Source organism: Halictus rubicundus, chromosome 8, assembly GCF_050948215.1.
Source record: "Halictus rubicundus isolate RS-2024b chromosome 8, iyHalRubi1_principal, whole genome shotgun sequence".
Taxonomy (NCBI): Eukaryota; Metazoa; Arthropoda; class Insecta; order Hymenoptera; family Halictidae; genus Halictus; species Halictus rubicundus.
Window position 1 is genome coordinate 8407475 of NC_135156.1, and position 12512 is coordinate 8419986.

General features: G+C 28.4%; 3 protein-coding genes and 1 pseudogene across 6 annotated transcripts; 2 read left to right on the forward strand and 2 right to left on the reverse strand.

Moving 5' to 3' along the window:
* The first annotated feature begins 102 nt into the window (after nt 1-102).
* LOC143356503 (large ribosomal subunit protein eL14-like) lies at nt 103-1017 on the forward strand (annotated as a pseudogene). Its single transcript, XR_013082683.1, has 3 exons — nt 103-283; nt 472-666; nt 762-1017. The product of XR_013082683.1 is annotated as a large ribosomal subunit protein eL14-like (transcript).
* A 151-nt stretch (nt 1018-1168) lies between these two features.
* Nd-b12 (NADH dehydrogenase [ubiquinone] 1 beta subcomplex subunit 3) lies at nt 1169-2267 on the forward strand. The gene is made up of 2 exons (XM_076792243.1): nt 1169-1316; nt 1866-2267. Exons 1-2 carry the CDS (start codon nt 1272-1274, stop codon nt 2163-2165), a joined length of 345 nt encoding a protein of 114 aa, XP_076648358.1. The 5' UTR covers nt 1169-1271; the 3' UTR covers nt 2166-2267.
* LOC143356500 (meckelin) lies at nt 2063-6295 on the reverse strand. The gene is made up of 13 exons (XM_076792238.1): nt 6085-6295; nt 5846-6007; nt 5471-5772; nt 5211-5405; nt 4871-5122; nt 4635-4786; nt 4386-4551; nt 4024-4308; nt 3501-3947; nt 3171-3433; nt 2921-3101; nt 2639-2849; nt 2063-2569 (listed from the first exon to the last, which is right to left on the reverse strand). Exons 1-13 carry the CDS (start codon nt 6293-6295, stop codon nt 2346-2348), a joined length of 3051 nt encoding a protein of 1016 aa, XP_076648353.1. The 3' UTR covers nt 2063-2345.
* Nucleotides 6087-11907, reverse strand: LOC143356498 (uncharacterized). 3 transcript variants are annotated; one of them, XM_076792237.1, is made up of 12 exons: nt 11628-11907; nt 10138-11553; nt 9710-10071; nt 9267-9626; nt 8934-9204; nt 8407-8822; nt 8114-8338; nt 7550-8025; nt 7365-7476; nt 7122-7280; nt 6298-6342; nt 6087-6199 (listed from the first exon to the last, which is right to left on the reverse strand). In XM_076792237.1, exons 1-10 carry the CDS (start codon nt 11641-11643, stop codon nt 7125-7127), a joined length of 3810 nt encoding a protein of 1269 aa, XP_076648352.1. In that variant the 5' UTR covers nt 11644-11907; the 3' UTR covers nt 6087-6199; nt 6298-6342; nt 7122-7124. The 3 variants fall into 3 exon arrangements, with proteins under 3 accessions (XP_076648352.1, XP_076648351.1, XP_076648350.1); XM_076792236.1 differs by lacking the exon at nt 6087-6199 and having other exon boundaries at nt 6205-6342; XM_076792235.1 differs by lacking the exons at nt 6087-6199; nt 6298-6342 and having other exon boundaries at nt 7051-7280.
* Nucleotides 11908-12512: the final 605 nt, after the last annotated feature.

The window sequence follows — 12512 nt, forward strand, 5'->3', positions numbered from 1 at the left end:
TAACTCGTATAGTGCTGCCTCCTAGTCTAATTTTTAGCTGCATCATCTTTTTAGCCTGTATTAGAATCTGCATCATCATTTTAGTCTGGACCAGCACTCTCATTTCCTCTCTGTAGATACGTTACCGGTTTGGGCGCGCATGCGCAAGGAAATCTGACCGAAATCACAGACCAGGTATAGGATAGACCTAATGATATTACGTGTTACCCACTATGCCCCTCAGGGTAGGATCCAGTATCAGGGCAAACTTGTAGCAATCGTAGCTGTCATTGACCAAAATCGGGTAAGAACATTCATTATTAGTTACTTTTTTCTGAATCTATTTAAGTAAACAATGATGATCCAGTTTTATTTATAGGAATTGCCGGCTGATATTTAATTGATGCTAAATACTGTAACTGATATTCATCTTTCCCATTTTGATACAAACGAATCTGGGAAGCTTTGTGTATTAACATAATACATTTTCAGGTTTTGGTTGATGGACCTGCATCGAATGTACCGCGTACTGGAATCCGGTTAAATCAACTCCGTTTAACCAAATTCCGTATCCGTTTCCCGTATACTGGATCTACTCGTGTTGTACGCAAAGCATGGGAAACTGCAAATGTCAATGAACTTTGGAAATAGACTGTGTGGGCAAAAAAGGTAGAAGCCAAAAAGAAGGTAACTGTAATAGTTCATTTTTATTTTGTTTAGTAGGAATAACTATTTAATGCTTTTGTACTACTGTACAAAAACATTTTTCTATTTAATTTCAGCGTTTGGAACTTAGTGATCTTGACCGGTTTAAGTTGAGAAAAGCCAGAAAAATCCGAAACAAGTTGAGGACAGATGTATTTTACAGATTAACCCATTCACGCCCAAAAATCTTTTTTTAAATAAAATTAATAATACACACATAACTGTACTTAGATATTTATTAGAATTAAATCCATATATGACAGTAATAGAAAAAACATTAAAAGTAAAATAAAAAAATAACTGTTATTTCTATTTATATATATATAAAACAAAACCTGCATTATCTTTTAGCCTGTATTAGAACCGGCATCATCTTTTAGGCTGGATCAGAGCCTACATAGATGCAGGTTCTGGTTGCCTAATGTACACCGTATAAGTTTGCTTCTAAATTTATATAGTAATCGTACTGTACAGTAGATATATGTGTATGTGTATGTGTGTAGAATCGTATAGCTATATATATAGCTTTTACTTGAGGCAACGAGAGAACGGGCCTAGATGGCATTGCTAAGGTCCACACATTATACATGGAAGATTGCCCTCCCTGGCAGGAACATCTGGGTGTTATCAAAGTAAAGAAATATATTGGTGATTCCATTTATATAATTAGATAATTCCTATCGTTATATAGTAAGTAAGTTACCTAATTTTTATATAGTATGTCCCAAAACGTTCCACAAGTTTTCGTGATATTCATTATTGCAGTATTATATTTAGATAGATGTCATAAACTAACCTCGATTGTTGGAACTTAAATTATAACTTAAATTATACATTCCCTTCAAACCTTTAATAACTATAAAAATATTTGTATCACTTTTTCGTAATAATTATGTCATTATTGTCTGTATTTTGTGATGATCATTATTTGTTAATTATTTTATATCTGTTTATTTATATATGTACATCTTAAATATTTTAAATGCATTCTACTTAAAATGATTAACTCTATAATACTTTTAATACATTTCGTTGTACCTATTTATTTATAATCGTATATAATATGTTATTAATAAGTATATTAAAATAATTACATAATATAATAAATTACAAATAAGTTAAATATTTATAAGGTGTTTATTTCAAATGGTTAAGACATGGATTATTTGAATTAATTGCAGAAAATGGGCCATGGAGAAATACCAAAAGTACCAAGTCCTGACATATACAAAGTCGAAGATATACCAAGACTTATGCTAGTTCGAAAAATGTTGGCAGAAAGGGGATTGACAAGTCCTTGGCTCAGAAATGATGTTTGGCGTTACAGAGAGGTGCCCGTAACTCGTAAACAACACATATGGTGGCTATGTACTAGAGGTTTAAAAGTAGGGATCCCATTATTTATACTAACAATAGCCATAGAAAAATATTATGGAATTGAGCCTCATCATCCAAATATGCATGGACGTGATTATTATTAATGTCCTTCAAAAGAAAGAATTATATAAATAGTAAAATAAAAATAGTACTACTATTACTGTAAAAATTATATCTTACAAAATAAATTATAACTTAAAATATAATTAGTTTTCAAATTTAATATTTTAGTACTTACAAAATTCTGTATAAATGTAAACAAATAAGTTGCATAAGTTGTAGTATTACATTAAAAATGTTTTATCTGGTAATACATTATTATATAAATTCTTTTTCCCATTATGTTTGATAATTAGAAGTAACAACGTAGATAATATCATAGTAACAGTAATGGCTAAAACGCAATCTTTGGATACAGCTACCATAAAAGCAAATATTGATAGTTCAAAAGTAGCTAATAGCCATTCATTCCCATAAAGTAATACTTGATCAAATGAATGATTATTATCTGTAAAATAGATTAAAATTTAATTATTTGGAAATACTATTATACTGACCTATAAATTAAAAGTTTTACCAATATAAAACACAGATTTTTCTTCAATTTGAGAAAACATAATATTACATAGTTTTTCAAGGAATTGTTGATCTTTGATAATGTAATCCATATCCTTAAAACAATGATCTACAAATTTACACAGAAACTGCTTCAATTTGATTTGTGCATTAAAAATCAGTTCCCATTTTTTAGTAGACATATCATTTGTTCCTAAGAAACTATTTAAGCTCTGAAACATAATATATATATATTTTTTTAAAGTATGTATTGGAATACAATGTGCATAAAAATGATACATACAACTTTTGTTTGTTTTGAAAATTCGATTAAAACAATTCTGAGTGTCTTTGTTAAAGATAATATGAATGTTTGTTGATCCGTTCCAGGTAAAAGACCTTTACATGCACATAAGTTATTTTTTTCTTTCTCTAAATTGTTCATTAAAGTAGTCAAATCTGTATCTGCGATTCCATGTACTGACCTATTTATAAAATAGTAATAGTTACTTACAATTGTTATATTTTTACACATAGCTGACATATATTATTACCTTCCATGAATATAAAATCCATAATAATTATATGGTAAAATAAGGAAGCTGATATTTACAGTAGAACATAGATTTATAAATTCTTGTATTTTATTTCTAATGCACTGTTCATAGAATCCAATATATAACAACCATTGAATGCAATATATTAAAATATACATTAAAACACATACTGTGTAATATAAAATAAAATTGTTATTGTCTTCAGAAAAGTTTGACGGTATTTCAGGTATTGCAAAGATCCATGGATATAGTTGTACTATCTGAACAAAATATTGAAATCAAATAAGTTAAATTATAAATTATTATTGTAATGTAGTTTTTATTTACCTGGAAGATACTTAATACAGCAAGTAATTGCACCATTACATTTATTTTTCTCATTGTTTGTAGATTTAGCCAATGATTGATAATATAATATGTTCTCCAAATACTAACAGATGAATTATGAAAATTATTTTGTTCATATGCTGCTTGCATGGAACCTTCCGATACTGAATATACAGCTGAAAAATTAACTTCGTCTTCATTATAGGTACTGCTACTACAATCGGCTGGTTCATTTATTCTTTGTTTTTGTTTAGTTGTTTTTATTTCTGTTTTTGTGTATAAAGATTTATTTTTATGCTTCGAAAATTTGTTCCTATGTGATTTGTGCAAAGAAGTATATGAAGAATCATATTCGAATTGATTGGATACTGCTTTTGGTTGTTCCCAGTCAATAAAAAATATGTTTAGATTCCAGCACCGACAAATGAAACCAAACATCTCTACAAACTAAATAAAAAATTACGAATGGATCGATTATGGCAATTATAGTGGTATTTTATTGTACAATAAACTAGGTACTCACTTTAAAAAGAACTGTTATTGCAGTAAATATTTTAATGGTCTTTTCATTAATGTCATCAGAGAATAATATGTATGGTGTTGTTTGCCCTTTGTAGAATATAAATAAATACATACATAAACTAATTAGACTTATAATAATGATGGTACCTATACTACCCATAGTATAAATAAAAAACCAAAATAATGTTCTTAAGTATGAAAAAGTAGTATAATGTTGTTTATTGTAATTCCACGTTTTTATGGCAGAGTAGCAAATTGCTAATCCTAAAAAAACTGCTATGATTATCTACAAAGATATATTTCATATATTATTATATATTCATAATCATAACTATCTATAGTGACTATTATTGCAATTTTTACCTTGAAAACAATGTCGATATGACTATGTTCTAGAATAAATTTAATTTTATAATCTAATACAACATGTGTAATTTCACTCATTTGTTCATATGTTAATTTAGTATATTCCACAATCAGTAAGGGTGGAAGTATTTTATCTCTAGCTTCTGCACTTTGAACATTAACACTGTAAAAGTAATAAATTCTTTTCTTTCTGTATGTATTAAATTTGAAGTAAGTACGTATAGTAGAACAACTCAAGCAACTTACATAACAGTTAGAGATTTCATATAAATTAGTGAGGATAGTTTATTGGATCTTTTAGTTTCATTATCCGTAATATTTAGTGTTCTATAACCACTAATATTGTCAACAAGAAAAAATTTGCGTACGAATTGCCATTGTGATATATCATTAGTATTCTAAAAATTTGAAAATAATAGTCTTATAAAATTACCTATACATATAATCATTGTTTTATTACATTTTCCAACATTTATACTTACTTGGTTCATATTTTTAATGAGTACAGGTAATGCATGCATTAAAACTTTTTTTTTATCTACAAATGTCAAATAAGGGGATATAAACTCTATATCTGCAGATAGTAAGTCCTTAATTTTGAGTATACATTTGTTCTTATAGTTCACCCCAAATTGAACATTTTCCAATAAATCACATGGCATATTAGGTGTATCAAGTGACTTAAAATTACCATGCAAAGAAAATGTTGCCATTTTAAAATTTAATGTACTATCCTAAAAGAAATATAATTTGGAATTATAGAGAATGCAATTATAATGCATTCCGTTTGAAATGTTCTTAAAAAATGTATATGGTACATACATTGTTATATCTTGATAAACTATATCTCTGTGTGATTTTTTTACTATTTAACGTTGTCACAGTTTCATTTTTGTTATAAAATAACCATACAGGTATTGTTTGTATTTGCATAAATAATACACAAGCAATTTTATTACTGTAGAGGCTTAAGACACATAAATTTGATAAATATTCACAAGCCAGTTTATATTCCTTCTGAAGAAAAATATATCTTATTATAAAAAGTTTTCATTATCTTTTTGCTTTATCCTTCTACTTACCTTACATAAATATAATGCAACTTCTAGATCTTTTCGAAAATAGTAACTATCTACATTATGATTTTTAAATTTTATCAAATTTGTAATATTCGTGTATGGATCATTTGTAAACACATTTTTATTTAAACAATGATCTTGTATCCATGTATAATATTGTGTTGAATATATAGGATTTAAATAATAGTTATTTTCAAAGTCATCACAAGATAAACATTTGGATCTATCCAAAGATGGATAAGTATTGTTGGGGCAAGAAAAGCAGTACATAGTATCTAATAATGTACCATTAATGCTTCTGTCCACTGTAAAATTAGAGTAGTGTTAAATAAATAATAGTGACTTGTTATATCATGAATAAAATGTTTGAATTATTACATTGTATTTCATTAATGGTACATTCGCATGTTGTACTGTTACATGAAACACAACGTTTTCTATCTGTTGTTACCGTTCTATTGTATCCGCAAAAGATACATTCAGGATAACCATCTTTTAATGTTACCTGTTTGCTAAATTCATTACATACACATCGCAACCCTATAAAAGAAATTTTAAAAAATAACAGAAGCATAAAATTACATCAGAACTTACTTAAAACAATACTTTAAACTCACGATCAGCAGATGGTTTCAAATTTTTGTTCGTATCACAATGAATACAAGATAACGATCCACTATCGAAATATTCATTACTTTTACAGTTCCATAATTGAGATAATTCAATAACTTCCTTATTTGCAGAAAGTAATTGAAAAAATGCAAAGTGAAAAATTAGGAATATATTTTTGCTCACAAAAAAATTCATCTTTGCTGTGTGTATATACATACTTTATGTATTCATTTTGTTGCCATAGCAACCGATAGTGTTTATACCTACACGTGTAGCATGTACAGGAAGGAAAATAATGTAAAATTTTAATATGAATCAAGACAAGTATGCATGGATCTTCTAAGTACACTCAATCTGCTGTTATAAGTTATAACAGGATATCATGTAAGTATGTAAGGTTATGTTATCGCGTCAGCAAGTCAACAACCTACATAAATATGACTTGTTTTCTGAAAAAGAAGCCTAAAATAATGTAGCAAATACACACGTTATGTCTTGGGTGAATGTGGTGGTATACTAATGTAGTTTATAATGGATGTCATTGACAATACGATCATTGCAGAAATTTAAATTTAAAGTCTAGGTAGTATGTTGATAAAATAGGTATCTGATAATCAATCAAACTCGATCTAAAGTTCTTGTAATGTGATTTTTATTAATAAATAAAGTAATTTCAAAGCCAAAGTAATTACAGTTAAATAAGAAGACTATTTTGTTTTAATATCCGCTTATGTTTTAATTTTAATTGTATCAGCATTTTTTTATAATAATAGATTATACATACAATTAAATTATAGTAATCTATATTAGAGTTTTCCAAATCCCATTGACATTCATATTAAAATTCAAACCTTATTATTTGAAGAAGTGTCTCTAACAATTAAATCTTTATTAGCAAACATATCAAAACCCTATCTCGTAGAGGTAGCTTTTATAAAAATATTTTTTATGGAAAAAATTTTCCTACGATCGAGTCAATACTTTACTTTTTACTTATCATAATATGAAAATTTATGCACATAAATTTATTACGCGTAATTACCGATTAAATCTTTCCAGAGAATTTGTAAAATTTATTGAATATATCTAACTGTGCCTTGAGAATCTCTTGCATAGAAATTGGTAAAGTTCGAAATAGCAATGCAATTCCATGTCGATCGCATATACTAATTAACAAGTATATGCAATTCTGTAGAGACGTCTGAAACAGAAAGTTGTTTTATATATATTAAGAAAGCATAATAACTTCATACAATATAATAAAAAAAAATTACAAAAAAATTACCTTAACCGGTGTTGCTATTGAGGATTCTGAGAACAATTTTAACAAATCAGCTATTAGATAAGGACTTAATCTTGTCATATCTTTTTTGAGCTTTATTAAGGAGCTTGTAAACCTGTGTAGAAAATTATACAAATGAAAATAGGAATATATTTATGAATTAATTAAATAAATAAAATGTAACTTACTTCTCTATATCCAACGCGATACATTTCAACGTATGTTCTTCAGATTTATCAATTTTATCTTTAGATTTACATACAACAACATTTAATACTCGTCTGTACAATGCTAACAACGCGGGCAACCTATCGGTAATTGAACTTGTTTTCATTTTTAACAGTACGTTACATAGCGTCAATGCATCGTTACATGTTAATATTGTAGTTTCTTGCAGCGATTTTAAACCAAGAAATATACTCGAATCGATAATCGTTTCAGGCAGATATAAATGCCTGGTGGCAAGGAGATCGTGTGTTAATTTTAATAACATCGGCCAAAATTGATTCGGTACGTTTAATACCTGTATCGTTTGTATCGACTTATTAATTGCAGTTAAACGTAACTTATTCCTATCATTAGACATATTTATTTTCAGTATAAAGTTCCATATGGTACAAACATTTTCCAAGTCATTTGGTTTCACATGCGTGATTGCTCTTACCTGTAAAAACAAGAGGAAAATTGTTATGCGTTATTAAACTCCTTAATTTGACCTATACCTATACCTATACCATTATACTGTTACATACCATCTGATCTTGTAAATCTTTCAAGAATTCCTCAAGTTCTAACGATTCACTTGATTCTAATAAAGGAAAAAGTACGTCCACGCAAGGATAACTGAATAAAGCCCACCATATTCCTTTTATAGTTTGATCTTTGATTTGAAACATTTTTCGATTATGAAGAACAATGACAGCCAATTTTAAAGTTTCTTGTACTATTTCATTCTTTTCGCTTCCAACATTATCGTTCTGTCAAAAAAACCGTCCATTTAATAATTGAAAAAGATTTATCCGTGTATTGTAACAATTATATTTACCAAAAATATATTCTCTAGTGTTTGCTGTACTAGATCTTTTATTTCTTCAGTAGTGTTTTCATTGGTTACATAAATTTTTAATATTAAACTTAATATGTTTATATCCTCTATTTCTGTAAGAGTCGAGGGTAGTGATTTTATTAAAATTTTGCTTAATTTTCTTTCCACTTTTCTAACTATTGCTTTTTGGTCGACGTTTAATTTTTGTTTAACATGTTCCACAGATTCTAATAAAAACTGTAACTTCTTTTTAGAATCTCCAGAAGCGTTTATAAGTTCTTTAAACATTGTGTACGATAAGCCATTTTTAAGCGATAGCTCTAAAGTCTTTTGGACATTTCTGGTCAGTGGTAATTGACATAATAAAACTGGACTTATGTACTGGAATATGTCAATGCCAGGTTTTTCTAAAAGATCTGGAAGAATTTATTTTAATGAATATATATATATATATATATATATATATATATATATATATATGCGCGTGCGTGACATTTCTTACATATTTTTATGAAAAGAGAAAATACCTGAAAGTATTACATTACATAAGGAAATTATGTCACCACTCTGATAAGATTCCTTTCTGAGAGCAAACAAGATTATGAACGTTAACAATCTTACATTAGCATTTAAGAACATGAGAGGCACGTGAAGCAATAATTTTAGGTACACTTTTATTTCATGTAACAATGTACTCTTTATTTCAACCCATTCGTCGCTTAACAAGTCCTTTTTCATATGCACTACTATTTCATTTACTTTCTGGTTATCGATATTTTGGTCTTCGAGCAAAAATGTCTGAGAAACATAAAATAAATATTATTTAATCGCTTGAATAATGTTACGCATAAAATACTTACATTTACTTTAGCAAAATGTTGGCACATAGACCTTGTTACTCCTTTGGTTAGCAAAGTTTCAATTTGTATTATAACGCTATTCAACAAAGACATCATAAATCTTTTGTTCTCTTGTAAATCATCTTTATGTAACACTTCTACCCATTTCGAGAAATTATCCTCGTTAGATGCTACCTCTATTAACAATAAGTCTGTCACTTTTGAAATCTCTTTTGTAGTCAAGAGTGATATTACATCTGTATCAAATTGTAATATAGACTTCCAAGAGTATTTCAAACCACCTACTAGGTTGTTAAGTTTAATGTAAGATTTGTTCAATGTATTCTGGGATATTTTAGTCTGTTGCAAAATAAGTTTATTCTGAAATTATATTATGATAATTAATTATGAACGGCAGAAAATTTTCAAAACAATTTAAGCTAATAAAAATAATAATAACGTACCATGATGTCCTTACAATTGTCTTTGCCAAAATTTGTAATTCTTTGAATCAATTGTTGCCACTGATCTTCCAATATTGGAAAACTCAACTCTTTGGTAAAACCTTTCGGTACATAATATTTTAAAGTATTTCGAGTTTCGTTCCATGAAAATATTGCACTGAGTAATGTCACAATAATCTTTTTGTTGTAATTCAAATGTAAAGTTTTGTCTATCAAAAGCGACAAAATGTTTCCCAAGTCATCGAAAGCATTTATAAATTTTGTATGGAAAGTTAATGTCCCTGTATGCTCATAAATACAGACACCATTTAAAAATGTAACAAGCAAATCAATAATTGCTTGCATAACAACTACGGTTTTACCTGTAATAAATTATAAACCACTTACAAAAATATTTTGAATAGTGTAATTAATATTGTTATGCTTACACATATCATTGGATTGTAGTAGTTCCATGCAATCAGTCTTCAAGTGATATACCAGCGTCCTTAATATACATACACTTTGCGAGTTTGTGATATTACTTACAGACTTCATAAATTTTTCTTTAAATTCGTATGGAAAAAATGTATCGAATTTTGTATTTGATCTTAGATTCTCCGAATATTTTAAAGCTATCAATATTGAAGGAATTAATTTTTCTTCTTGTCTTAGATGTACAACAGCATTCATAATAGATACCATTAAATTTGTATATTCTAATGTTGGATTTCCCTGAAATGCTTTTCCTAGTATCTCTTGAATTCTTCTTTCGATTAGAAGAGGATTAAAAGAGCAAAACTGTGAGATCAAAATATAGTCTACTGTGCTGATATTTTCGCTCGATAAAATGTTATTTATCATAATCTGACAATAGTCGAACAATGTAACATCATGTATTTTATTATCAAAATTAAATATTACATCGTCCGAATGCTTCAACAAGGCGCTAAAGATTTCTCTTTTGTGAATTACTGTACATTCTACTAGTTCTCTCAATATCAAATCCAATGTAGCACCATCAGATTTGAATACGCCTATCGCAGCACGAAAAATAAAACTAAACGTGCAAATGTTGGATTGAAGATCCTTGGATTTTGAAGTTTCAACTAAAACAGATACTAAATCCATAAATTGAGTTGTATCTTTACTTCTTAGAAGCATGCCAGTTTCTGCATATTTTCTTCCAAATATTAATTGTTGAACGCATTTGTAAGCTGCTACTCCTAATCTATTTCGGTTATCTGTACACTTCTGATCAATAATATGGCATAAAGGATATAAAACATCGCCTATAAATATAATTCTTAACTTATCGTTTGCAGTAAAAGAAGACTTAGAAATCAACATTATAATTTCTATAACACTAATGATTGTATTATATATTATTAATGGTAAACCGTTGTTCTTATGAATTAAATCTACATCTATTCCTATAGTCGATTCCTCAATGTTAAATGTGTATTTGAAAAATTTCAGTGCACAATTCAAAAGACATTTTACTAGAAGTCCTAAATCATTTGGTTCGTTAACAAAATATTGATGCATTTCACTATTTGAAACTAATAATTTATAGCAGTCAAAAATATCACTATGGACATCTTTCACAGTTCCTTGAAGTCTCGTGGTAAGTGTATTAATCAATAATCTTTTAACATCAACCTTGATATCCAAATGATTTGTTTTCAAACAATTTTTGATATATCTCCAACTATTCTCATCTGTAGAACATGTTTCACAAAGCCATTGTAAAATAAGATTTTCCTTGCGAATTATTGGTAGGTCGACGGTACAGAAAACATTTTCTGCAAGCTTCAATCGTTTAGGTAACGGTTCTTCATCCGAATTTAGACGATTCAATAATTCTATTAAGTACAAAAACAAGAACATTTTGTATAAACATTTAATGTAGGTTATAAAAGGTCACGTGTATACTTACCAGTTGATAAAGCCATTTTAAACAGTTCAAGATTAAGAATCGATGTTTCAAAATTTTAACAAATGTATCTGCACAACGGTAATTATGATTGTTTCATTTCATATTATTATATCAACATTATTTCAACATTTCAACAAAAATCTGATACACCCGCCACAGATAGTGTAGCGGCCTCCGTAAGAGGGCGATTGAATAACAGTTCCTCGCACGTGCTTGATAAGAATTCGAAACCATTGACTGATAAGAATTGAAAACATAAAGAAGACAGCATCTAAGGCAGAGTTTGAAATAGTGATGGGCATTATCGACTAAATTCAACTATCGACTAATTACTATTTAGTTACTACATACTATCGAATATTTAGTCGATAGTTTTTAGTCGACTGAAATTTCGTTTTAGTGGTTACGTCTAGATTGCGGGCTATAGTCTATGCCTACGTATATCACATATATAGTTTATATCGCATAAATAGCAATAAGATTTTAACATCTGATATGAATTAAAGTATTGAAATATCTATTACATATTTCATTACTTGCATATTTGCACGCCCTGTCATAATCATGTATTTCTAACCTTTTCGTTTCATCGTGTAACACTGACATTTGAAATTTCAAGATGGCGACGTGTAAAACAGTCGACTGAAAATAGTAACCCAACCACTACTAAATTCAGTCGATAGTTTAAAAAATCAGTCGACTGAAAATAGTAGTTGGCTACTATCGATTTAGTCGATAGTTTTTAGTTGATGGTGCCCATCACTAGTTTGAAATATGTAGAAAGTTTGCGTACTGATGGGTTCAAATAGGATATCAGGTATAAAAGTATGCTTTTTCTTTAATTAAAATTGTATTTAAATAAATCGCCGTAAATTATATAGGTAT